The following is a 27,282-nucleotide window of genomic DNA, read 5'->3' on the forward strand; positions in this document are numbered from 1 at the left end:
AAGTCAAAGGAGGAAAGTTACGGGGTAAACGTGGGTAGACTAGTTTCCCTAAAACAGTACGGAAAGAGTAATCTTAGTACAGAGAGTTAGTGTCCGACCTCAGAAAGCAGCACCAGGGCAGATGTCTGAAGAAACTAACCTGTTCTGTCGGGCATCTAGGACTGAAATGATCAGTGTCCCGTGCTGGGCTCAGAAAAACACTAGGTCGTCCCCCAGCAATCCAAAGACAGTTTGGGAGTCTAGGAAATCGGTACTTCCAGATGCACCTGTTAGGGCTGGCACTAAGCCACACAGGCAGCCGTTGCAATGGGACTATCTCTGCTGCCAGTGAACACGATCCAAGGGAAGGCTCTTGCTTGTAGGAAATGTGGGTGGGCTGAACTGCTGATTCTTTTTCCTCCTCCTCTCCTGCATCTTCTCCTTTCTCCTCCTGATGAGGGAAATCTGTGTGCTAAGGGAGTGGGCCAATCCAGCAGGGAAATCCCAGTCCTGGCCACAGGGCCATTCTGGGTTTCTGCCCCTGCCCCGCTGGCTGCGGGCACAAGAGTGGCACAGATACGGAAGTAAAAGCATGTAAACTACCCCCTTTGCTTGTGCTGGGGGATCAGACCTTGAGAGATGACTCTCCTCTGAGCCCGCTGGCAATAAATAAACCTCCTATCCTCAAGGTCTCTGAGTGCTGCTTGGTTCTTGTCAGGATCCAGTCCCGGTTCTGAAACACGCCCTCTTTCTGTTGTTAATATACCTTACTGAGAACACAAACTCCCAACATAAAAACCTTCATTCAATAATGGTGGGGACATGAATCAGAGGATGATTGTTTCCGTCCTTTATTTCCTGGTCAAGAGAATGCAGCCTAAGGAATCAGGTAATACCTTTAAAAAGCTTGAAATGTACTACAATTTCAATCAAGAAAACTGTAAAGTTTTTCCGGCGAGGTAAACATGACACCAGGCAAAGTGGGTGCAAGGCAAGATTTATTAAAGGCATCTCCGCGAAGTTTCAGGGCTCAGGAGAAGGGGAGCCAGGAAAGTTGCGCCGCCGGGAGGAGGTGGGCACCCTCGGGCAAGGTTCCACGACTCTGGAAAGCAGAGTGGCGGAAGTCGCGCCTAAGGCAGGGAGGAGGGGGCTTTTAAGGGGTCTCGAGGGGAGCTCAGGGGTCTTTTGGCAAGTTTCCCTTATTTGGATATTTCGCCTGCTCGTCGGGGTCCCATTGGTCCATAGGAGCCCGGGGCAGGGGTCTCAGATTCCTGCTTGGGCCTTTGTTCTCCTGTCCAAGCTCAGGTCTTGTGGCGGGAACTTTCGCCATCTTAAGTAGCCCTTTCTGCCAGCCCAACAAAAACGTGTATTTCCTACTTCCATTTCTTGTCACTTTCCTTCATTTCAACAAGAGTCTCTCAACTTCAGCACTACTGACGCTATGGGCTGCATAACTTTGTTGTGAGGCGGTCCTGTGCATTATAGGATTACAGCATTCCCGACCTCCACTCACTAGCTTCCAGTAGCTCCTTCCTTTCCAACCTGCCCCTCCCACCTCCTTGCCAGCTATGAAACCACAAGTCTCTTGACATGGTCAAACGTTTCCTGGGGGACAAAGTCACCCTGGTTGAGAAGCACTAATTTAAACCAAGCCTACTTGAGATATTTGAAAACATTTTGAAGACCTTGTTCATATAGTCTTTTCCCATTTTCTTCTCATGGCAACTCCTAGCCCCCAACCAGTCCAAATCACCCTTTTCCCCGACCTTTCAAAATCTCATAGTCCACATGAAATCTAAGTTACCAGGGTGCCTGGGTGGCTCAGTTGGCTGAGTCCCCAACCTGGTTTCAGCTGGGGTCATGGTCTCGCGTCCTTGGATCAAGGGCCATGCGGTGCCGAGTCAGCTTTTCCCTCTCCCTCCACCCCCAGCCCCCATCCCATGCACACACACTTGTGCTCTCTCTCAAATAAATAAATGAATGAGTAATCTTTAAGAATTAAAAAGACTTTGGGGTGCCTGGGTGGCTCAGTCGTTTAAGCATCTGCCTTGGGCTCAGGTCATGATCTCGGGGTCTTGGGCTCCCTGCTCAGCAAGGAGTCTGCTTCTCCCTGTCCTTCTGCCCATCCCCTGGCTTTTCGCATGCACACTCTCTCTCAAGTAAAATCTTTTTTAAAAAGGAATTTAAAAGGCCTTTTAAAAAAATCTAAGTCACCCCATTTTTAGCATTTAGTCAAATGAAATATCACCCCTCTACATCTTCTGTTATGCCTTACAGCATTGCCCATGCATTACTATCCTTTCTTCCAAACAAGGGAAGACTCTTATGAGGAGACATCATTATTCTATTTTGTAGGGTAAAAACAGTAGAAAGAAATGACTGAATAAAATGTCAGGGCTCCAGATCATGGATTTCCTTCACATCTACAGACCAGTGGAGAAAACTGTCTCATGAAGGGATGTATGGAGTGAGGGACAGTTGGTCATTGCTACCTGATGGCAGTAGCTCCATAGGTATTCTTGAGGTTTAAAGTTCTCTCTTCCCAAGTAGTAAGTGCCCTGGAGGTTAGAAGATCAAGTTTTTCTACTTGGCTTTTGCCTTTAACAAATGCCTGACCCAGCACAATGCACCTATCAAAGTTGATTGACAAAACAGCACCTCTTTGAGATGGATACACCAGAAGGAAGCTGAAAGACAACATGTAAAGACTGAGGGTTCAAAACCACTGAGGGGACAAGTATGGAGGGCTTTAGGAGGCTATCTACTACAACATTCTCTCAATTATTTTGAATATGACCTATACAAATGATAAGTTTACAAATGATAGTTACTCATACAGGTACAGAATACTGAAACAAAAGTATCATGAAACAGTATTCTCATTATGAGTGAATTCTGGTATTTTCTATTCTAAATGCTTCCATTTCATTTTTTGGAAAACCTACTTGCTGGGTCGGTGGCCCTGGGAGTCAGGAGGAACGATACAAACGACCGCTGGTCCGCCGTCTTCCAACCTCCTCCCACCCCCTTTCCCTAACCCTTGACTCTCCCGCCAAAAGGATGTATGCCCAGGTCACATCTCCATAGGTAACCCGATACCTATGCAGGAAACAGATAAAAGACCCCCGCCGACTCCCTCCCAGCGCGACATCCCCCACTCTGCTTTCCAGAGTCGTGGAACCTTGCCCGAGGGTGCCCACCTCCTCCCAGCGCGACTTTCCTGGCTCCCCTCCTCCTGAGCCCTGAAACTTCGCCGGAAATGCCTTTAATAAATCTTGCCTTGCACCCACTTCGCCTGGTGTCGTGTTTATCTCGCCTATAAAACCTTACACTACTGATAGAGGATAATGCAGCTGCTTCCACCTGTGTCACCAAACATCCTCCAAAAATGATGTAGAACAAGAAGAACAAAACTACACAAAAACAGAAAGTGCCTAAACTTTAAATTACCTGGAATATAAAGTGAGAGAACAGCAGAAACATGCATGGCAAGCCTTTGTGGTAGGAAATGGACAGTCTGAGAAAGTCCTAGAAGAGAGAAATGGCCCTAAAAACTGCTCTAAAATCACCACCAGATGGATGATTGTATGCTAAGTGTGAAATGAATGTATCCTAAGTGTGAAAATTGGGAAAAATATACTGGGAGATGAGAACACTAACTACAGCAAGGGGCTTAAAAAGGTATGTAATTCAAAGTGGCAGTCTTCAAAAGACATACTTTTGCAGGGAGAGGAGTAAAGAAAAAAAATCACTTTTGGGGAAACATGTACTGAAAAGGATGCAGAGTGACAAAGGAAAATTTTCAGATTCCTTCAAGATATGTACACACGAAGAATCCAAAACCAGTAATCACAGAGTCCACATTTAATAATGCACTAAAGAAACAGGATTTTGTTACTTGGACAGAAGGGACCATAGATAAAGGAATCCAGTACACACTCTAAGTTTAGGAAATAGGAGAAAACATGGAAAAACCTAGGAAAAGGCACTACATGGAAACAAAATCAGAACCAACGCACCTCAACTAGTAAGAATCACCTAGCCCACTCCCCCAAAAATCCTTGAAGAAAAAGAAAAATGAAACAGCACTGCAAAGTAAACTGAACATCTCAAACAAGCATCGGGGATACGAAAAACACCTTGAATCAGAAACTCAAAAATTGGGACGCCTGGGTGGCTCAGTTGGTTAAGCGGCTACCTTCAGCTCAGGTCATGATCCCAGCGTCCTGGGATCAAGTCCCACATCGGGCTCCTTGCTCAGCAGGGAGCCTGCTTCTCCCTCTGCCTCTGCCTACCACTCTGTCTGCCTGTGCTCTCTCTCTCCTCTAACAAATTTTTAAAAAAATTTAAAAAAAAAAGAAACTCAAAAATTAAAAGCAAAGATGGATCAAAAAACTAGAAGGAAATGAAAAGAGGGCTGATTGAACTCGGGAAAGAAATGGAAGAGAGTCACCTCAGAAACAAACGCTGTATTAAAAGACCCCTAGGGAAGAAAACCCGAAGAGTAAATCGTAAACTGTAAACAGTGCACTGTGGCAGGAAAACAAAGAGAATGAAAGTGAAAGAAAGGAAGAAAGAGGAAAGTAGCGGGAAGGAGTGACTAAAATGGAAGCTAGGCCAATGAAGTCCCTGATAAATAAAACAATGAAACAAAATTAGTATTAAAACCCATAATCCAAGAAAACTTCACACTGAATCACTGAAAACAAGACCTGCATATGCAAAGAGCTCACAGGATACCTGGGAAGATTATCCTGGGACAGGAAACACACTCTCTCCCTGTGTGTATATATATATTTAATTCAATCAAGAAAGGTATGACCCGGGACCTCTGGGTGGCTCAGCCGATTAAATGTCTGCTTTTGGCTCAGGTGAAGATCCCAGGGTCCTGGGACCGAGTCCCACATCAGCCTCCCTGCTCAGCGAGGAGCCTCCTTCTCCCTCTGCTTATACTCTGAAAATTAAATAAATAAAATCTTAAAAAAAAAATGTGTGACCCAAGGGGTGCCTGGGTGTCTCAGTCCATTAAGTGTCCGACCCTGTCTCAGCTCATGTCTTAATCTCAGGGTCGTGAGTTCTATCCCTGAGGCTGGATACTCGCTGGGTGTGAAGCTTAATTAAAACAAAATTTTTTAAATTATTTATTTGACAGAAAGAGATCACAAGTAGGCCGAGAAGCAGGCAGAGAGACAGGGGGAAGCAGGCTCCCTGCTGAGCAGAGCCCGATGTGGGGCTCGATCCCAGGACCCTGAGATCATGACCTGATCCAAAGGCAGCGGCTTAACCAGGAGGCTTAAGCACCTAGGAGCACCCCCCACAAAAATGTTTTTTAAAGTACAACTCAGGAATTTAATTTTCAGCTCAGCTGTCCTTCAAGTATCAAGATTAGACAAATAGTTTGAGATCTAGAAGAACTTAGGGATTTCTGAATCCATGAGTCTTTCTGGAGAAATCACCTGGAAACAGGCTTTATTCAACCATAAGACTTGGAATACTCCAAAATAATCAAGAATATTTTAATATATGTTACTGTAGATCTAAAATTAAAACAAAAGGAGCATCAAGGATAGAAGTAAAAATGCATAAATACTGTATATTGTGACGAAGTAGAAATAATACATCTATAAAATGGGAGAAAGGAAGGGGGTGCCTGGCTGGCTCAGTCAGAAAAGTATGAGACTCTTTTTTTTTTTTTTTAAAGACTTTATTTATTTATTTGACAGACAGAGATCACAAGTAGGCAAAGGAAGGCAGAGAGAGAGAGGGAAGAACGCTCCCCAATGAGCAGAGAGCCTGACGCGGGGCTCGATCCCAGGTCCCTGAGATCGTGACCTGAGCCGAAGGCAGAGGCTCAACCCACTGAGCCACCCAGGCGCCCCAAGCATGAGACTCTTGGTGTATTGAGTTCGAGCTCCACACGGGGCACAGAGATTACTAGGGGAAAAAAAAACCTTTAGAAAAAATGGGAGAAAGGAGAATAAGCTCACTGACTGTTGTACAGGCAATGGACTGAAGGTGAAGGAAACAAAAACTGACAAAATCAATAGTAAAAGGCTGGAAAAGAAAATAGATGACTAAGGGCATTAAAATATTATAAATATAAATGTTACCATTGTAATAAAACTGCATATCTTTCTAAATACCAAGAATACTTCTAAAGAGCAAAATATACACAAGAAATAAATATAGCAAACATGACATAATAAACATTAAAAAATAAATTGACAGTTGGGATTAAAATATGTCAAATCATATCAAAAAATGTGAATGAACCTAATAAAAGATTTTTTAGTTAAGCTACAAATTAAGACCTGTTTATATGTGTACCCTATTCACTGAATGCTGCTGAGATAAGTTCAAAAAGATCTAAATAAGTGGGAGAAATATACCACGGTCATGTATTAGAATATTCAGTAATATTAGGATGTCAGTTCTCCCCAAAATGATTTATATATTCAATGGAATCCAAAGTAAAATCCCAGAATTTTTGGTAGAAATTGACAAGCTGTTTCCAAAATTCATATAGAAATGGAAATGACCTACAATAGCCAAAACAAATTTGTAAAGGTTGAAGGGCTGATACACCTTATTTCAAGAATTACTGTAAAGATATTAGTAATCAAGAGAAAGGTACTGGAGTAAAGGTAGACAAATAGATCATTTGAACAGAACACCAAGTCCAGAAATAGACTCACGTGAATATGAATGTTTTAGCAAACATTTGAAGGCAATTCAGTGGAGGAAAAAAAAACTAAAAATTACACAGCATCTAAAAGCAATTATAAAACATTTGTGACCTTGGCTTAGACAAAGATTTCTCAGCCATATCACCAACATGACCATTAAAAAAAAAATTGTAATTCATGAATATTTAAAATTCTATCTTCAAAGTACACTATTAAGAAAGTGAAGACAGCCCACAGACTGGAAGAAATATTCACACATCATTGCACTGATAAAGGACTGGCATAGAAAACAAACAGCCCAAGGGAAAAAATGGGCAAAGTCTTGAACAGATAATTCAGCAAAAGGCTTTGTAGGAATGACAAATAATCCCCAAAAAAGATGCTCAATGTCATTAGTCATTAGGAAATGTAAATTAAAATTACAGTAAGTTACACACCTATTAGGTTGTCTAAAATGAAAGACTGACCTTACCAAATGTTGGCAAGAATGCATAGTGAAGGAAAGCTCATACACTGCTGGTAGGGATGTGACAGAGAAGAAATATTAGAGAATAATCTGAGTCTCTTAAAAGTCAAAAATAGTCTTAGCAGGTAGAGCCAACCATCCTACTCTTAGGTATTTACTGAAGAGAAATGAAAGTATGTCTATACGAAGACTTGTACACAAATGTCCATACCAACTTCATTTTTTTAAAAAAGATTTTATTTATTTAATTGACACACACAGACAGAGACACAGTGAGAGAGGAACACAAACAGGGGGAGTGGGAGAGGGAGAAGCTGGCTTCCTGATGAGCAGGGAGCCCAATGCGGGGGCTCGATCCTGGGACCCTGGGATCATAACCTGAGCCAAAGGCAGACGCTTAACAACTGAGCCACCCAGGCGCCCCACCAGCTTAATTTTTAAGAGACTCCAAATGAAAAGAACCCAAATGTCTATCACAGGTAAATGTACAAACCGTGTATATCCAGTTTCTTGAACACTTGACAAGAAAAAGAAGGGATTACTGATACTTGCGAAGACATGCATGAACCTCCAAATAATTGTGCGGAATGAAAGAAGCCAGACCAGACAAGGATGGAACATACTGTATTCCATTCGTATCCAATCCTAAAAAATGCGAACTAAGTCTATAGTAACAGGAAGCCCAGCAGATGTTGCCTGGAGATGAGAGCGGTGTGGAGGGAGGAATTATCGAGGCACACACATTACCATTTTGGGGGGATCGATACGTTCGTTGTACTGATGGTGGTGATTATTTCACAGGTGTGCACATGTTAAAACATGTACAACTGTATACTTCTGCAGTTTACTGCATATCAATTTCCTTCGGTAAAACTGTTTAAAAACCGTAGCTGATTATATTACAGATTCAAGGCAAATAAATTTAAAAATCTAGATGAAATGGGTAATTTTCTAGGCAAACAATATATTACTAAAATTGACCCCCATTATAAACAGAAAGCCTAAACAGACTGGTTTTGTAGAAGAAACAGAAAAAGTTACCACAGAACTATCACAGGAAAGCACCCAGCCCAGATGGTTTTACATCAGAATTCAACCTTCAAAGACCAGCTAATTCCAGTATCCTATAAATTGTTCTAGAGTATTAAAAATGAACAAAAATGTAATTGCTTTCACGATGCAATTAAAATGTTGAAACCTAAAACCTGGAAAATATAGTACAAAAAAATAAAAAGAAAGAAAGTTACAGAACAATTTCATACAAACATTGAAGAAAAATGTATGAAACAAAATATGAGCAGTTAAACTCATTATCATATTAAGAACAGAACATGCCCTGTCTAAGCAAGACTCATTGCAGGAATGTAAGGCTGGTTCGATATCAGAAAATCCTTCCCCATAACTACAAGATAGTAATAAAGTTAAGGAAAAAACCCCTGTGATTTCTACAGATGCTCTAAAGGCCTTTTACAGAATGCAGTCATTCTTCCTTTTCGTTAAGATTTTGAGAGCGTGAGCGAGAGAGCACAAGTTAGGGGGCACAGAGGGAGAGGGAGCAGACTCCCCAAAGAGTACAGAGCCTGACGTAGGCTCAATCCCAGGACCCCAGGATCATGACCTAAGCAGAAGGCGAATGCTGAACTGAGGCATGCCGGTGCCCTGAATGCAGCCTATCTTCTTCTTTTTTTAAGAAAGATAATTTTTTAAAGATTTTTATTTATTAGAGAGAGCAAGCAAGAAAGAGCATGAGCTGTGGGGAGAGGCTAAAGGAGAGGGAGAAGCAGACTCCCCGCTGAGCAGGGAGCCCAATGTGGGACTTGATCCCAGGACTCTGGGATCATGACCTAAGCCAAAGGCAGATCCTTAACTGACTGAACCACCCAGGCACCTCTGCAGTCCATCTTCTAAAATGACTGTAATACCTATTCTTTTTTTTTTTTTTTTTTCCCTTTGAGAGAGAAAGAGAGCACACAGGGCAGGGGAGCGGCAGAGAGAGAGGAACAGAGAATCTTAACCTGGCTCCGTGTCCAGCACTGAGCTTGACATGGGACTCGATCTCACCACCCTGAGATCATGACCTAAGCCGAAATCAAGATGCTTAACTGGCTGAACCACCCAGGCACCCCAGTAATACTGACTCAAAAAAACTTAGGAAAAAAACTTAGGAATAATCACTGCAAAGTTTTAAAATCTGTGTTTCCTATATTCAGTGACCTACCATAAATTACGTAAGCCTCATTCTCTCTCACAGAGATTGGGCTATAAGAACAACTTGCTGAAGAGCTTCTAAAGATTCTTTTCACCTGTTTTAGAACTTAAAAGAATAAGCAAGTTAGTTAAAGTCTTAGCCTTCACAACATTATATTATGTATTATCTGTAAGGGAAAATATCTCCATCATTATCTATCAATAGACTGTATGTTAATTATCTTTCACTATCTTAAGAAAAACAATCAAACCAAAGCTGGGAAATCTATATTCTCCGAAGGACACTTACATGACCTTATGCTGGAGAACACGGAAGCAGTCTCAAATTTAGGAAAGTGTCCAACAAATGAATGATGGGGTTTCTTTCATTACATGTACTAAAACTTCATAAATGTGATTTTCGTGTCCTGGTACAGACAAGCCTATTTAGCTCATAAAGAAAATAAAATGTAACCGCAGACAATAATCTACTCTTGTTGAATGAATTAAAGCTATGGGAGCAGGCCTGGCGGAAACATGGATGCACAGTCATCCAGGGGACAAAATCACAAGCCCTGGGGTGCAGGGAAGCAACTTATTTCAAAAGTCCTGTGTGCTTACATCTATAGACTCCTCTAGAAAGAACTGCTGGCCTTTTCTTTTCTTGACCTGAGGCCTTCAATGTTTTTACTGGCTAAACTGGGCAATCAAGAATACCCATTCCCCATAAATCCTGCCCATTTACACTATTTAATTTCCCAGGACTGTGGAGATTCTGTTGTGGAGACTTGGTCTCCATCCACTCAACTTCCCATAATCCTCTCGTTTATAAGAACGTCTGTGATATGGATTCAAGTATGGTTACCGAGGTCCAACCATGTCTGTACTCATCGCACTGTCTGGGTTTCCCATAGTGAGAACTCTCCAAGGCTGAATACAGCCAGTGACTCCATGCAAAGCATTTCCACATTCATCACGTTTATACGATTCCTCTGCTGTGCAGATTCTCTGGTGCACAGTCATCCTGACTTGTGGGTAAAGGCGCTCCTTTGTCCTCCACGTAAGTTTCTGTAAGGTGTCAGTGCTGCACGAAGGCTTCCTCGTGGTCATTACATCTCTGCAGTCTCTCGTTCATGTGATTCTCTGATGTACAATGAGGCCATGGTAACTGAAAGCTTTCCCACATTCCTTACACTGAGCACTTTTCCATGTGGTGGATCTCCGGTGGGAAAAGAGGAACCCACTCTAAACCAAAGCCTTTCCAAACTTGTTCTCAAAGAGATTCTCTTCGGTCTCTGGACTCCCTAAAGCTGAATAAGGACTCACCAGTGACTAAAACCTTTCCTGCGCTTACTGCATAGGTGCTGCATTTCTACAGAGACCCCACTGCATGATTTAGCATCTTCATAATTTTTTGTGTTGGAGACAAGTCTTTATTTTCATTCCCAGTAACACCATCTAAAAAAAAATGCAAAAAATTCAGATGTCGGTCGTCTCTCTGCTGAGATGAGACTTAAGATGAAGAACAGTGATAAAAATAAAACCCAGTTTTACCTAAAGTGTATGCCATTACTGTGCATCTGAACTGTCATCTCAATTTGGCCAAGTGCCCAAAAAGGCACGCAAAGTTCCAGTTTGAGGGAGAAGAGACAGCTGGGGGGAAAGTTTGGAAGAACATGGAGGATTTTCTCACAAAATGAGACAATGAATCAGGAAGGTATAATCAAAAAAGTTAAGAAGAGATAAGTTTGAATCCAGAGATGAAAAATGGAGTATCATGAAATCAAGAGAAATTTTAATTTGCCAGTACAAGTTAAAAGGATCATTTAGGGGCGCCTAGGTGGCTTAGTGGGTTAAGCCTCTGCCTTTGGCTCAGGTCCTGATCTCAGGGTCCTGGGATCGAGCCCCGCATCGGGCTCTCTGCTCAGTGGGGAGCCTGCTTTCCCTCTCTCCCTCTGTCTGCCTCTCTGCCTGCTTGTGATCTCTGTCAAATAAATAAGTAAAATCTAAAAAAAGAAAAAAGGACCATTTATACCAACTGATATGTACCTAGGCCACTACTACAGACAAGCAAATGCTCCACAAGTAAATATTTATTGAGTCAATCAATGAACAGTGGTCTACGATAACAGCTAACGTCAAGCAACAGCTAGAACTGTTTCAAAATACACACAGTTTTGAAATGGAAAAACTAAAATGGAGAAAATAACTTTTTCAGTAATGTCAGGACTAAAACATAGGAAGAAAGCTGCACTTTGAAGTTAAAGGAGTTGAACAGGTCAAAGTAAACCAAACAAAACTCCTCACAGATATGGCTGAGAGCTTCTACCTCAAGAATTGGGCAAATAATAAGGAGATGGGTAGAGACAAGTATTCAAGGGAAAGGACGTTATTGAGAGTTCTAAAATGCTTCCTTTCAAGGATCTCGCAGATACCTTTTCTCATCAGCTTTCCATTCCAAAAGGCGATAATGCTCAAACTATGACAGGGGCTTAACAGGCTGCACTTAAAACCCTGGATTCCAACGCACTGTCTGTGCTATAAGCACTTCTTGTGCTGTTCTTTGGCCTGGGCCCTAAAGGCAACGGGATGAAGGTGGTCTTGGAAAACTGGATTTGAAGTCGCCCAAACAACAACCCAATACAGAAAAACTTCCCAGAGGTGCACACGAATACCAAGGGGAATTAAAGCCCATGAGGGAGGTGCTGGGTTTGGGCTGCAGAGACATGTGGTGGATCCTAAGTTTGGTTTTACTGCTTTCTCTGCTATTCCAGAAGACTTTCACTACTCAAGCCATAACATATGTGATTATGCCAACCCTTCCCACTGATGGTTTTCCTCCAAGCTGTCTCCAACTTTTCTAACATAAGTGATACCTCTTCTCCACCTTCTGGGTACTATCCCTGCCTGAATCTGCAGCTTCCCAGCGAGGTGTCAGGACCGACTTCAGCGCCTGCTCCTTGGTCCGCTTCTGGTCTCAGCAACCGTGGGCGAAGCTCTCTCAGTCTTCTGACAGCCCTGGGAGCCCCAGGTAGCTATCACCTGATAGTAGCAACTTAAAGTCTGAGGGACTATCTGCGACTTCTTTGCCAGAGTGGTCCCAGGCACGGCCCTCTCCCTCTGCCATCAGTCACCATCAGGGACCTTCCTGCAGGAGGACCGCCATTCTGGAATGAGCGCACTCAGGAGAAGATTCACACCAGCCTGGGGTCCACACCGGTTTTTCAGAAGTATTTCCTTGTAGCTAGTCTTCTTCCTGTGACACAAAAGAACACTGTTAACAGAAACTCTAATTTTTGTTTAGCTCCTTGACTCAAGAACTCACTAGCCAGACAAGGCACTGAAAGAAAAAGGAACTTCGTCAGGAAGCTAAAAAAATTAAGGAAGTGGGAGGGAATTTGCAAATCCTTAATTAGCACCATGTGCTAAAATCTTTTACTTCCTAAATGTTTGTTAATAAAACTTGATAGGCCGTGACCCTCCTCCCTTGTGTTCCCCCCTTCAGAGAATGCCGAATAGACCGTAGAGAAAATAACATCAGAAATGAGAAAATAACAGTTCATATTTATTTAAAGTTCTACACCTTTACTCGTTTAAGTGGGTACTGTTATAAGCCCACTGGCAGTTGAACGATTCCGTGGTACAGAGATAAGTCATTTGCTACCACCAATGAGTGGCCTCTGACCTTCCGCACTGCAGCGTCGCCTCCCCTACTGCAGGAAGGGTCAGGACGTAGATGCTCTCCCCGACCAGCCCCACCTTCCGTTTACAAAACCGGGACCCCAGACTCTCCTCTTCCCAAGAGCCCAGGTAGCCCAACACAACCCAAACCTCGGAAGCTGTCCCTGACTCCCCCTGCAACTCTCGGAGCTCGGGTCCCACCCTCCCACACCCGACCCGCAGAGGCGGCGGAGTGCAGGAACGTAGGCCGAGCCCCGCCCCCGCACAGGTGCGCGCCGAGTCTCGCGGGCTCGCGCTTCCGGGCCGGCTGCAGCCCCCGCCGCCGCGCCGTTCCGTCTCCTCTAGGAATCTGGAGGTTCTCCTCTCTGTGGTTGCCTGGCTGCGTCCCCGCCCCGCACAGCCTCCGGCGGCGCCCGCAGTTGAGCGGGCGCCCAGGACAAAGAGCGCGCGAACCTGGGCTGCGCTGAGATAAGGCCGGGGGCGAGGTCTGTCCCCGAGGAAGAGGAGTTCCCGCGGACCGCGGCGGCGCCCCACGAAAAGGTCCTGGGGACACTGCACGCGATCCCAGTGACCTGTGGCTGCGGCGCGCACGGGGCTGCACACAGGCGCGAAGCGTGGTGTAGACAACCCATCTACCCCACAGAACGCCCAGTCGGTGGCTCCTCCTGTTACCACTTACCCTGTGGGGAAACCGAGACCCCATAGGGTAAATCACTCGCCCGAATTCAGTTTGACTACAGAAAACTCACGTTTTTTGGAGGGTGTGAAATGATGAGATCACTGGAGTAGGCACAAGTGAGGCACTAGATCAAAAAGTCAGGTCCGCGTATCGAGCCCAAGAGGGATCAGTAAGATCTAACCGTCGTAATTCACATGCACAAATAACGGCCACTTAAGAGGTCCTTCTGGGGATACCCAGGACCAGGCTATCTGGGCTAAGCTGATCCGTGGAACAAACATGTATCCCCCAAAGATCACCTTCAGCTGAGCTGGGCAAAAAGCTCTGGGAGCCTTGACCGATGGGCTTTCAGACCTGGAAGTGTGAGCGAGGAGTCAGTGGTTTCCACGAAATCAAGGGAAAACCACTGGCTCTCCACGATGGTCTTACAATGTGAGCCAAGGAGCTACTCAACTGAGTTTACTTATCATGAATGGCTTTGTCAAAATCAAATTATATGTATAAAATAAAACCTACATACAACACATTTTTATAGAATACAGTCAAACATATATTCTCTCTCTCTCTCTCTATATATATATATAGAATACTATACATATATAAAAATGTGGAAGGACTCCTTACCAATTACACCCAAAAACATTTGGCATGAGAGAAGACCCAAAGAAATTCCAATAAAATGAACTGCTACGGGTGCCTGGGTGGCTCAGTGGGTTGAGCCTCTGCCTTCCACTCCAGTCATGATCTCAGGGTCCTGGAATTGAGCCCAGCATCGGGATCTCTGCTGGGTGGGGAGCCTGCTTCCCCCCATCTCACCCTCTGCTGCCTGCCTCTCTGCCTACTTGTGATCTGTCAAATAAATGAATAAAATCTTAAAAAAAAAAAATGAACTGCTACAGGGATTGTGATATGAGAACTTCTAAGTGTGAAAGGATGGAAGTTGAGAATATTTAACTAAAGGTTATCAGATGATTATCCCTAAGCTGAATAGGACAATTTGTTGCCCAAATAAATTCTGGGCTTGTGGAGTCAGGACAGGCACCTGAAAGAACTATTTTATATAATTATGTTTCCTTTAATCCTAGCCATGATTACTAGCTACAAATATAAAACCCTCATCAAGAATAGATCCATATCGGTTACTGGACAGATCTATAATGGGACATTATAATCTACATCTTTATGATTTACTGAAGACTGCCAAAAATCCCATATTCTGTCAGAATGGAGGGTGATCCTTTCCTATAAAGAGCCCATTTTTAGTGGAATGTCTCCTGTGGACACCCTCCCTGTGTCAGCAACAAGCATTAGGGTTCACATTCCACTGACCAAACCTCATCCACAATCGGGCGAGCAGAAAGGGTGGTGATATTATTACCTTGGGTGCTTGGACCTAGGATTCTGAGGTTTCTGAAGTATCTTTTAAAAAAAGAGTGACAGGAGTAGAAAAGTTTCCACAGACATCAATCACCACTGCAACACAGGGTTCCTTTAACTGAAACCGGAAGTGTGGGCTCTGGAATTGGGCTGCTTGGGTTCAAAGCTGGGCCCCATATACTAACTTTGTGACCTCAGGCAGCTTCAATGCTAAAAATAAAATAATGCACCTAGTAAGGCCTGGCCCTTAGTAAACTATATATGTTACATATTTTTAACAAATTTTATTCGCGACTCCCAAAGATGGCCAATAAGGGCTTTGAGCATGAGAACTCTAATAAATAATCTAGGGGAGATAACAAGAGGCTACTTCTGTTCAGAGCATAGTAGTGTGGACCTGCTCTCCACTGCTGGCCTCACCCCGCAACTGACAGTTCTCAATTCAGAGCCTGCTCAATCCCATTCTCTTTCCTCAATAACTTTATCTCACACCGAAAATTCCAGGAACCTCTTCATACACCTGGGGGTTTTTTGGAGGGGGGCCGGCTTTCTTCCCTTTGCAGTCCGTTATACCCCTGCAACCCGTTTGTCAGGTTACTCTTCATTCAAAGCCCCCTTCACTTTTTATCGCTTTAGGGAATTTGATTCTCCCCCCAACCTCTCCAGCTTTTTGTCTTAAACACTCAGTATCTTGTTCACCTTGAATCAATGAGAGAAGAAGCTCGATCTCACTCTCATCCTTAATATTATTTCTAAGTAACTGCTTTGTGAATCGAGTGTTACACCAGTGCCTCAACCTGGCTGCTCGTCACTACCCTTGACTGACATCATTTCTACCTTGGACTTGCTTCCATTTCACGTTTTTCTTTTCTATCCTGCTGCCTGTTATCGCTGATGGTTTCAAAATCCACAAAGGTTAGCTGCTTCAGAGGACCCTGATCTCCTAGATCCTGTCCCTGTTAGACCGTATCTACCTTTCATCCATAAAGATGTACTCTGGGCTTCATCACTTCGTCATTCTGTTCGCCGCATCTCCCCATTCTGTGTCTAACCTGTCCTGTCCTCCACGTGCCCCCGGGTCTTCCACTTCCATGTTGCCAATTCGGCTGCAGTTGTTATACGGTTTCCCCTCATCCTGGATACTTTGACCCCTTTGCTGCCTACGTGGAAACGCCACGCCACCCCCCCTTCTTGGTACTGCAACGATAAAATTTAAGTACAAGTCAGCCAGAACAAACCCCACCTTGATGAGTTATGAACTGCAAGCTAGGCACAGGCGTATCCCGATGTTCTGGGTCTCTGTCTATGGCTCCTTGGTATTAGGCAATTAAAGGCGTTAGAGGCAAATGGACAAATGCGTCTGCACTGAGAACGTGTTCAGCAGAGGATGTAAATAAGAGCGCTGTGAACAGAAAGCCAAGTTTAAAATAAGAATCATGGGGGCGCCTGGGTGGCTCTGTGGGTTAAGCCTCTGCCTTTGGCTCAGGTCATGATCTCAGGGTCCTGGGATCGAGCCCCACGTCAGGGTCTCTGTTCAGTGGGGAGCCTGCTTCCCCCGTCACTGCCTGCCTCTCTGCCTACTTGTGATCTCTGTCAAATAAATAAAATCTTTTAAAAATAAAAAAATAAAAAAGAACCGTGTTCCCATGAGCAGCAGGCTTCGAAAGACTCAACGGGACTCCTAGGAGTGACTTCAGTTTGGCCACCATGTCTGAAGTCCGATCCGGTGACGAGACATGCTCCTACAGGTTCTCGTTACTAAGCACCAAGGAGCTTGTGGGAGTGAGAGATGCCAAGCAGGCCAAGCTGGGAAAGAGAATAGGAACACACACAGCTCGGAGCTCTCAGGCTCACTCGGGGCAACAAACTTGTTTCCTGGATGTAAAAAAGCGTTAGTTCCCAACCCCAGCTGCCTCAGTGTCTCATGTGTGCAGCTCCCAGGCTGGTCTCAGGAAAAACACCTAAATAAAGAGTCCTCAACTTGTGACTGAGTTTTCACATGTTCATGGGCTTTGCTCTGTTGTGAACTCAGAATGTTCTCCCATGGTCATGTAAATTCCAATCCCAAAGCAAATCTGACACATGTCATAAATGCCTGTTACAGCACTAACACCAATTGTTATTTTTATGGGAAAATGTGCTCCCATTTACAGCTCAGAAGCGACATCACTATTTCCCCAGGGACTCTTCTGGTTCCAAACCAGTGATAATACTCTTGTGTTCTGGACAGGGCGACAGATGGAGAGACCAGAGATAGGGGCCGTAGGGAGAGGCGGCAGAGTGCATTACAGGAGCCAGGAGGAGATGGGATGGAGACTCGGGGCTAGGTACAACGGCAGTCAGGAGTAGTTAAAGGAGGGTAATTATCTGTTTCTCCCCTCCCCCTTTCCTCACCACTTCAGACCCACTCACCGGCTAGAGGTGAGGGGTGAGAGGACCCTGGAGTTGTGTGGGGTGAGGTGGGCGGGGTGAAGGGTTAATCTCAGAAACCGCAGAGTCGGCCATGCCAAGGTAGCAAGGGAAGGAAATCAAAGGACAGCTCAGTGAAGGTCAAAAATCCTCTGTAAAGAAGACAAACAGACCAGGAGCCACGTGTGTCTCTCTGTGGCTGCGGGCTACCACCAATAATGGCCCCAGGCAGTCGTCCCAGACAGAACTGCTCACCCAGTAGAACAGGAGCAGAGCCAACCAGCTCATCTGTTCTCACGAGTCCCAAGGGACAGAGTCACTAATCTTTGGCTCTTTGATGTGCTCAAGAAGGTATACAAACCAAGAAATTGTAAACCAGTTCTGCGGAGCAGTTGTCAGGGAACTGAGAACATGAGAACTACATAACTGGGGAAAAGAGAGGTTAGGAGGCAGAGAACCCTAGCGCCCTAACTAACCGCGAAGCCTTGTGCTCAGACGACCCCAGGAGCCTTCGAATGTAGGTCAGTCTCCTATTTTGACGCCCTTAAATTTGAAGAAGTGGAAAGGCCAGCCTGAAGCCCTTACGGCGGGATGGTGGTCAGGTTCCCTGTGCTCTCTATGGTCCTGCTGGCACCTGTCCGCTGTTGGGCTTCCCTTATGCTCTGAACCAGCAGCGGTGCCTGCTTACGGGAAAGTGTTCACATGTCCACACTCCACAGGCAACCATGAAGGCAGCTGGGATTCAATGCAGTGAGGCAGAAGGTCTGTGAGTGGGACTCGGGCGTTTTCCTCAGTGAAGTGGAGGGATCCCTAGAGCAACAGACAGGACTTGAGGTCAGAGACCTACACTTCAGTGGCTGGGCTTTCCCTTGTGACACTGTAGCTACATCACCGTCTCTGTACGCAAGAGTGTCCTCACCTTTCCAACGGCCAATAATTTTAGAGATATTTTAGGAATGAAGTCAAAGAGGCATTCTTGCCCTCCCAGTCTGTCCCCAAGCTCTGTTGCCAACGTACCGCCAACAACTGCCCAACTGAACAGACCCTGTACCTCAGGTCGACTCACGTGCTTCCAAACCACGAGCACTCTTGCCTCTGCCTACATTTCCTTCACCCTAAATCCTTTCCATTTTGCCCTCCAATTCCGCCCACCCAACCCTTAGTGTCAGTAAGATCTTTCCTGACCCCCCGAGGCACCGGCGGTCCGTCCTCCCGGATGGACAGCACTTACTGTGTGCCACGAGCCACTTCCAAGACCAGGACCTGTGTCATTTCTCCTGTCCTGCTGCGGTCTCACCTAACCTCACATGCAGATCTTAGCTATCCCCAACTAAACCATCAACTTCGGAGAAGAGGAATGTGCTGTTCTGCTTCTTGATCTCCACAGCACCTGACAGAATGGGCGGCACACAGGGACTTCTTTATCAATATCTGAGGCTTCCTTATAGCAACAGTGACTGGCGTTCTGCCCTAAAGGATTTCAAAGCTTGCACTCTGGGACACAGCCGCCCTGCAGTTTTTCTCCTCTGTGGGTAGTCTGGTGTTGAGTAAGAGCTGAGGTCTGCCTGAACGACTCCCCACACTCTTTACATGTACAAGGACCACCTCTAGCATGGGTTCTCTGGTGTTTACTAAGATCTGACCTCTGTCTGAAGGCTTTGCCACATTCATCACATTGGTAGGGTTTCTCCCCGGTGTGGATTCTCTGGTGCTGGATGAGGCTCGTGATTCCTCGGAAGGCATTCCCACACTCGTCGCACTTGTAGGGCCTCTCTCCAGTGTGGATTCTCTGATGTTCCGTGAGGACAGATCTCTGCGTGAAAGCCTTCCCACACTCATCACATTTATAAGGTCTCTCCCCAGTGTGAATTCGCTGATGTTCTACAAGACTCGTCCTCTGAATAAAGGCTTTTCCACATACATCACACTTGTAAGGTTTTTCCCCAGTGTGGATCCTCTGGTGCTGAACAAGGCCGCTCTGGCTGAAGGATTTCCCACATTCCTTACACTGATGGCACTTTTCTTTGTGATGGATCTCCTGGTGGGAAACCAGGGATGAGTTATACACAAAGGCTTTTCCACACTCGCTGCACTCATAGGGCTTTGCCCCAGTGTGAACTCCTTGATGCTGAGTAAGTATCGAGCGCCGACTGAAACTCTTATTACACTGAGTACAATGGTATGGTTTGTCTCTTGTGTGGATCTTGAGATGGTGAAAGAGGCCTGCTTTCTGGCTGAAGGCTTTGCCGCACTCATTACAGTGGTAGTGCTTCTCTCCTGTGTGAAGTCTCTGATGTTGGTTAAGAGCTGACCACCGGCCAAAGGCTTTGTCACACTCGTTACACTTATACGGTTTCTCACCAGTGTGGATTATTTTGTGCCGGATAAGCACAGTTCTCCCACGGAATGTTTTTCCACATTCCTCGCACTTGTAAGGCCTGTCTCCAGTATGGACCCTCTGATGTTCTACAAGGCGCGAGTGCTGACTGAAGGCTTTCCCACACTCCTCGCACTCGTGAGGTTTTCCTCCCGGACAGAACCTCTGCTGTTCACCCAGACGGACTCTGCTTTCTTCACCTGTAGGTTGTTCACCTTCCCTGGAGTGTCCAGAAGACTCTTCTGGTTTTGCTTCAGGATTGTCAGCTTCTCTGCACTGAGCAGGCCAGAACACTTCACGTTTAAATGCAGACATGTTCTCATGTGGTTCCATTTCTTCAGAAATTTCTTGCTTTAAATTCCTGCACTCGTTCCCAGTCTCAACACCTGAAACTGCAATGGATCACCGAGTCAACGAGTTTCCAACCTAAGATTCATTGGTGAAAAACACTAAGAACCTAGAGTTTCTGAAGGACTATGAAATGGCATAAGAACACAGGATGGACATAATACGTAAAACTCCAAAAATTGTTACGGAAAAGACCAGTAACCCAATAGAAACTGGGCAAAGGAAAAATTGTCTCCAGAAAAATTAATACAATAGTTCTTAAACGTAAGATGCTCCACCTCAAAATAAGGGAAAAGCAGATTTAAACAATACTGAGGCACAATTTCCACCCATCATCCTGCCATGTTCATGAAATAAGTGTCACACATTGCCAGTGGGAGTGTAAACTGACCCAGGCCTTATAGAGGGCAATTTGACAACATCCGTCAAAATTACAAAAGTACTTAAACTTTGGCTTAGTAATTCCACAAATAGGAATTTATCCTGCAGTTCACCACAGCACCACCTGTTAGAATAAAACACTGGGGACAACTTGGGGGGTGGGTAAGGTAACTGTGTGGTTCATCCATACATTTTATTACTAAGTTGCTGTTAAGAAATAAAAAATGCAAGCTTTTACCATCTTAGTGATAAAGAGAAGAAAAAGTACTTGTTTGAATATGAAAACATATATATTTCTAGGGAAGGACACACAAGAACTTAAAACACTGACAACCTATTTCAGGGCTGGAAGACCAGAAGGCAGAGGGAATGAAGTGGAATGAAAACTTTTCACTAGATAATTTAAAATTTTTGTCTTTGAACTAGATGAATTTTTACCTACTTTAAAAAACTAAATGGAAAAGAATAAATATAGGGGCGCCTGGGTGGCTCAGTCATTAAGCATCTGCCATTGGCTCAAGTCATGATCTCAAGATCATGGGATGGAGCCCCGAATCAGGCTCCCTGCTCCATGGGAAGCTGCTTCTCCCTCTCCCACTCCCCCTGCTTGTGTTCTCTCTCTTGCTGTCTCTCTCTCTGTGTCAAATAAATAAATAAAACCTTTAAAAAAGAAAAAAAAAAAGAATAAATAAAACGAAGCAGAGATAAGGAAGTTAATGGAGTCTTTCATCCATCACCAACTTTTAATATCCTGCCACGTCTGCTTTATTGTTCCTCTCTTTGTAAGCGTACACATATGTATACTTTTTCCTGAACCATCTGAAAAATGCGGTCATCGTGGGGCAGAGGCTTGTTTATGAAGGAGGAAGGATACAGCCGAAGTGAAGACAGTAGTACCGTCTGACAGGATAAAGGCTAGAAAGAGCAAGACCAGTACAATGGAAAACAACTACCAGAAAGACTAAATTAAGTGATCTCAAATAAAACAGTGCAAGAATTCGAAAAATATTTAAATATAAAGAGAAGAGAACACCTGAAGAGCGAGAAACTCTTCAGTTGTGGCTGAGAGTGTGGCTGAGAGTGTGCATGAGAGACTTCGTGACTCTGATGATCAGGAACAGTGCGGAGTACTAGGGCGTCCTGCTGCTCCGTGCTGGCCCGTCCTCCCTCTCCCCCCAGACGGGTCTGTCTGCCTTACCCGGCTCCTCCAGCGGGGCTTCAGGTTCTGGAGACTCACACTTGAGCTGTGCCATCAGGGGTGGGAGGGACACACCGGGCTCCTGTTCTGTTCCCAGAGGGGCCATCTCCTGCAAGGGCTGGCCTTGTTCCTCGGTGTGGACTGAGACCTGCGGCAAGATAAACAGCTCACACAGTCTGTGAACAGCAAATAAGAGTACACGATCCGCGGCGGTGACGTCCAGCTCTCTGACACCTCAACTTTCTCCCAGACACCAGCCTGCTGTAACCCTCCCCACGGCGCCTCCTCTGGGAAACCTTCCCTGCTCCTGTTCTTCACAGCTAAACACTGCTGGTTGTGTCACCTTCACTGTTTATGCCTGGAGAAAGGCAGAAGGAAATGAAGGAGTGACAGAGGGTGGAGGACGGAGGAGAAATCTCTTCCCCATAGGCTCCGGAAGCTGTTCCCTACAGCCAGCCTTCCCCAGGCCCCACTCCACCTCCTTCCAAGACAGGACCTTATTTTCTCCTTGCCCAAGGTCATGGTCACATGAGAGGCCACCCACCATTCATTTCATCACCCCCGCGCCCCCCCTTCTTCCCTTCCACTTAAAGGAAGAAGCCTTTTCTCTTCAAGGTGCGTAGGTCTCCACTCTTGCCTTCAACCCCATCCCTTACTGCACCCCTGACCCCTGCTCCAGCAACGAACTCATTTATTTAGCAGTTTAAGCCATTCTGTAATTTCTGTGCCTGCAGGGAAGCATTCCCCTTGTATTCGAAAATACCACGTTTCCCCAGCAGGGTGTGAAATGCTGGGATCTGAGACCACTCTTGTTCCTAAATCTGTGTCTTAGTTCAGGAACTCTGGGAGCAGGGGCTGGTTACCTCGACTACATGGCACCGTGTACACAAAGCACATTGCAGGGGGCATTGCCACAGCAGGCCCTCAAACTGCTCCCCAATCCCCTACAGTGGCTACACTCTGTAAATAAGAAATCACCGCACACTGCCTCTATTCTGACAGTTTCATTGTGCAATCTCTGCCCCCAGAATAAGAGCCAGAATCAGAAGGATGCTGAGATGGACAGAAAAAGATGTTTCAACTTCAAATGTGGAGGGAGAAAAAAGCCAGTACAGTGTCTGTGTCTTCCATCTGTGGATCTCTGGCAAGGCTCAGAAATCGAGTTTAAACTCTGTTAGCTGCCCCCAGCATGCTTCAAGGGAAGGGGTTGGCTTGCAAAACAAATGCAACATGTTTCATTTTGTTCTGTTTTTTAATCAGGGGAAAGCACAAACTCAACACATTTAAAACCACATTACTTCTGCCTGCACTCGAGAATCCCTTCTTTCTTTTGGTTCTCTTCCTGTCTCCTTGGCCACTCCTCCATTTCCACTGCCCTGATGACCTCCTTTCATCTCAAAGCCTTAAATATCATCCATAACCTGACAAGTTCCAGTTTTGCATCTCTAGCACGGATCCCTCCATCGAATCCCAGCTTGTTATATTCAGCTGCTTGCCCAACTTTTCCAGGTGGATTCTAATAGGAATCTCAAAATTGACACATCCAAAAACCCAGTAACCCTTGATCCCTGTCCTGACCCAAAACCTTCCTCTCTCCCAGCCTTTACCATCTTTGTGAATGATGAATCCATGAGTCATAACGTTCAGAACAAAAACCTTAGCTGAACCCTGAACCTTCTCTCATATCCCACATCCTACAGAAAAATAAATCCTGTCAAGTGTCACCTCCAGAACAGGCAGGATCCAACCGCATCTCACCACTTCCACAGCTACTGCCCTAGTCCAAGCCACCAGCACCTGTTTCCTGGATCGGTGCTGAGCCTGTCTCCCGGCTTCTGCATTTGACCTCTCGACCTCCCTACCCCGCGCCCCCACCCAGGCCCCGTGTACAACTCTTCCAACAGAGTGGCTGGAGTGATTATTTGTACAATTTAGGTCAGGTTAAACCTCTCTTCTGTTCAACTCTCCGGTGACTCAGCACCCCGTTTATTGTCTGCCTCCTTATTAGACTAGACTCCAGCTGGGAGACAACAGCAGCTTCTGCGCTTTGTTCATGGCTAGGTTTCCAGTGCCCTGAATGGTGCCTAGTACCAAAACCCACATTAGTAAATGTCTCCTGAACAAATGAGCTTTCCCCAATCCACCTTCCCCTACCCCCTTTGAACTGTTAGGAGCACCCGGATCCCGCCAGTCTCTCAAGCCGGAAGTCCCCAGTGCTCAGCCTGGAAGAGATCGCTCCCTGCAGAGCTTTCCCTTCATCCTTCCTTTTTCATCCACTCATCTGTCGTCATTTCCAACGAACACTTACCTAAGACATGCTTCCTCCTTTGAAGTCTCACTGTCACAACTCTCTCTCAAACTCATGTCTTTCTGCCACAGGTTCCTCCCCTCCAGTGTTTCATGCCCCCTGTGCTGGGCTACCCTTCTTGTTTTTCCATTTTACAGCCTTCCGACAGAGACTTCCCAGCCTTGCCTCTACTGACCAGCTGGTCAGATAATTCTTTGTTGTAGGATGCTGTCCTACCCGGGTAATGTCCCTGGCCCATCAGCCACTAGATGTCGGTAGCACCTCGCCCCATCTGACAACCAAAAATGTCCCAAGACATCGCCCGAGGCCGCTAGGGCACAAAACAGCCACTGGTTGAGAACCAGTATCAGGCCTGAAACAGAACAGAACAGAACAAGATCCTACATACTTGTTACATCCTCGGGTTAGTGAAGCTCATTGAGACTCAAAGAGCAAATGTTGGAAGCTTGTGTCCTACAGAATAAAATCTAAATTCCAGGGGTGGTATTCAAGGTCCTGGACTCTGTTTTCAATCCCTATTCACAACTCACCTGTCCAACCCACCCTGAGCTTTCTACTACTCCCAGTAACTCCCACCCCAGCCCGGCCCCTCCCTCCTAACCGTCCACTCCGCTCATACCTCCCACCCCTCCAAGGTGGTCACTGTGATTTCTCCTTCGTTTAATCCTTTAATGGAGAAAGGGCAGTGGACACACTGTTGTGCAAGAGAGCGATGTCCCTTTGAAGAGACTGCTGCCCACTCCCTTACCATGACCTAACATTTGCTCTTAGAATCTTCTAATGTTTTTGAGCAGCATTTCCTCAAACAGGACTCTGTAGGCCTAGTACAGAAGCACATGATCCCTCCGCAGAGAAGCTGTAAATAAGTTAGGACTACATTAATCAAGTTTCCATGAGGCTAGATAGAGCCTGATACACCCATGTGTCAAGAACACACTGGCCTAGAAATCCATAATTCATTTTCTCTCCATCACAAAACAGATCTCTTTTTCTCACCTGTTCTCCTGGCTCATCCAGCTCCCTCTCCAGGTCCTCCAGGGCGGCCACCGCCTGCTCCCCGCTCTCCGGCTGCTGCTCCCGCACCCAGGCCTGCAGCTCCTCGGGCAGGATGGTCAGGAACTGCTCCAGCACCAGCAGCTCCACGATCTGCTCCTTGCTGTGCGTCTCCGGCCGCAGCCACTGGCGGCAGAGCTCCCGCAGCCGGCTCAGCGCCTCTCGGGGTCCAGAGGTCTCCTGATAGCAGAACTGCCGGAAGTACTGTCGGAAGACCTCCCTACTGTGGGTGTTGTTCTTTTGCAGGATCTGATGCTGTCTGGGGGTGTCCTTCTCCTCCTCCTCAATCTTTACCTCCAAAAGGTCATCCTGGTCCTCGTGGGCCTGGAGAGCCCAAGTAGATGCCATGATAGCTGTGCAAAAGCTTTATCAGTGCTGCAAGCAAGATTCCCCGTTAAGATCTCCCTGGGTGGACCTGAGGGAGAAGCCGCCACTTCTAACACAAGCTACACCACAGGCAAAAATTGCAAATTCTAAGAATTTACTTCCGTGCTTTGCAAGCCACCTCCAGGAACTACTCCGGGAAATACTCCGATTACAAGAGTTAAGAACAGACTAATCTAAAGAGACTGAGTAAAAGGTACCAAGAGGCCTGAGGATTTTACAAACCAACAGCACCGCCCGGCAGGAAACCCCCGCATGGAGTCCTAGAACGAAGGGCAACCAACAGGAATACACCAACACTTGGAGCAAACGGATCGTCTCAAGGCGTCGGGACACCCTCGCTCGGTCGCCTCTCCTGCAGCAGCCGCACGTCCGGCGGAAACGCTGCCGTCGGCGGCGCAGCCGCCGCAGGACCCCAGCCCCTCGCGCGCTGTCTCCGCTCCTTCCCCCGCGGCAGGCCCGCCGCGTCCCACGGCTCTCCGAAGGCGGCACAGGGCCGCACGCTCGCTCCCCCGCTGCCCGCGGAGGCCTGCATAAGGGTCCCTCCGGAGGTACGAAAGGCCGCGGCCTGCAGACCGCCCACAGCCTGACCCGCCGACAGCGCCCCACAAAGGCCGGAAGCGAGCGGGCTCGGCGCCCGCGCACTTCCGCCGCAGCCGCAGGGAGGGCCGAACGCTGGCCGGGCAGTTCCCGCTCGGCTCCGCTAGGTCGCGAGAGTTAGGCGGGTACGCGGGCGCGCACGGCTGCGGTAGCTGCAGCCACAGCCGCAGGGAGGAGTTGGACACTGCGGTGGAATAGACGCGCGAGAGGGCAGGTGCGGTAGGTCCCTATCCCCAGCTCCTGCCTCCCCCTCCCCCCCGCTGTTCCCGCCCCACTGTGGGCGAGGCCTGGCAACACCTGCAGTAGGTGCCACTTTGTCCTGAACGTCTCTTTATAAGTAATTAGCGTCAACTTGCCGGTGTTTTGTTGGGGGTTTTGCATCTCTGCTCGGGGGACACACTGGCCGGTAGTTTTCCTTTCTGAAATGTCTTCGGGTAATGTTGGCCCTACGACGCGCGGCTTCCTGCGGAAGGCTGACGTTGAAGGAGTCAGCCAGCACCAGAATAACGGGCCAAGGGGAAGCAGTCCGCCTCGGTCACAGGTGCAAGGCAGCCACAGAAAAGAGCATCCAAGCACAGAGCACCCAAGACACAGGGCAGGCCCAGGAACGGCATTTGCCTCATCGTCTGCTCGGGGGAAACTCGGGGATGTAGGGATACGGAACAGACAGCAAAGGTAAACATGGATCTCTGGAAAACTCCTTTCTCATACTTTTTGTCCAAGCTCATTGATAACACTTGGCCATTTTATACACCAGGTAACTCCAACATTTTAAAAAAAGAATGTGACTTTTTTTTTTCTTGTGATATTTTGATAAACCTTCTAAGTACTTCTAAAATCAAGCGAAAAAAAAAAAAAAAGACTTTGAGAGCCAGGACTCAAGAAAGACATGCTGAAACTGTAATGTCAGAAGATCACTGTTACTTTGTGTATAAAAAATAAACCTATATATACACTTGATTAGCTTATAATAATGTTGGGTGTATTTAGGGAAGTTGAAAAGGAGGCAAGAAAGGAGAAAAAAAAAATTGAACGATTATTTAGGAAAAGAAAATCCAAAAAGAACTTTATGTGTACCCAGGCTTTAAATCTGGGTGGACAAGGGTGTTTTGGAAAACTAAAGATGGCTACAAATTCTTTAGCACTTTTCCCATTACGAGGTGGGGTTC

The 27,282-nt window shown here is 46.2% G+C and overlaps 1 protein-coding gene across 2 annotated transcripts; it reads right to left on the reverse strand.

Annotated features, from left to right (window-relative positions):
- Nucleotides 1–11,287: 11,287 nt before the first annotated feature.
- On the reverse strand, nt 11,288–25,635 carry ZSCAN12 (zinc finger and SCAN domain containing 12). Of its 2 annotated transcripts, none has more exons than XM_032847813.1 (4): nt 25,073–25,635; nt 21,769–21,916; nt 19,108–20,233; nt 11,288–12,574 (listed from the first exon to the last, which is right to left on the reverse strand). In XM_032847813.1, exons 1-4 carry the CDS (start codon nt 25,475–25,477, stop codon nt 12,445–12,447), a joined length of 1,809 nt encoding a protein of 602 aa, XP_032703704.1. In that variant the 5' UTR covers nt 25,478–25,635; the 3' UTR covers nt 11,288–12,444. The 2 variants fall into 2 exon arrangements, with proteins under 2 accessions (XP_032703704.1, XP_032703703.1); XM_032847812.1 differs by lacking the exon at nt 11,288–12,574 and adding an exon at nt 17,513–18,839 and having other exon boundaries at nt 19,004–20,233.
- Between the last annotated feature and the right edge of the window lie 1,647 nt (nt 25,636–27,282).

This window comes from Lontra canadensis, unplaced genomic scaffold, assembly GCF_010015895.1.
Source record: "Lontra canadensis isolate GAN:19392208 unplaced genomic scaffold, GSC_riverotter_1.0 scaffold194, whole genome shotgun sequence".
Classification (NCBI taxonomy): Eukaryota; Metazoa; Chordata; class Mammalia; order Carnivora; family Mustelidae; genus Lontra; species Lontra canadensis.

Excerpts from the sequence above, each read along its gene's own strand:
- ZSCAN12 (XM_032847812.1), bottom strand. The coding sequence starts at position 25,477 with ATGGCATCTACTTGGGCTCTCCAGGCCCACGAGGACCAGGATGACCTT. Across the intron at positions 21,917-25,072 it reads TGGATGAGCCAGGAGAACAG|GTCTCAGTCCACACCGAGGA; the intron begins GTGAGAAAAAGA and ends ATCTTGCCGCAG. Across the intron at positions 18,840-19,003 it reads CTCAGCTCTTACTCAACACC|AGAAGCAGAACAGCACATTC; the intron begins AGACTACCCACA and ends CTGTGGAGATCA.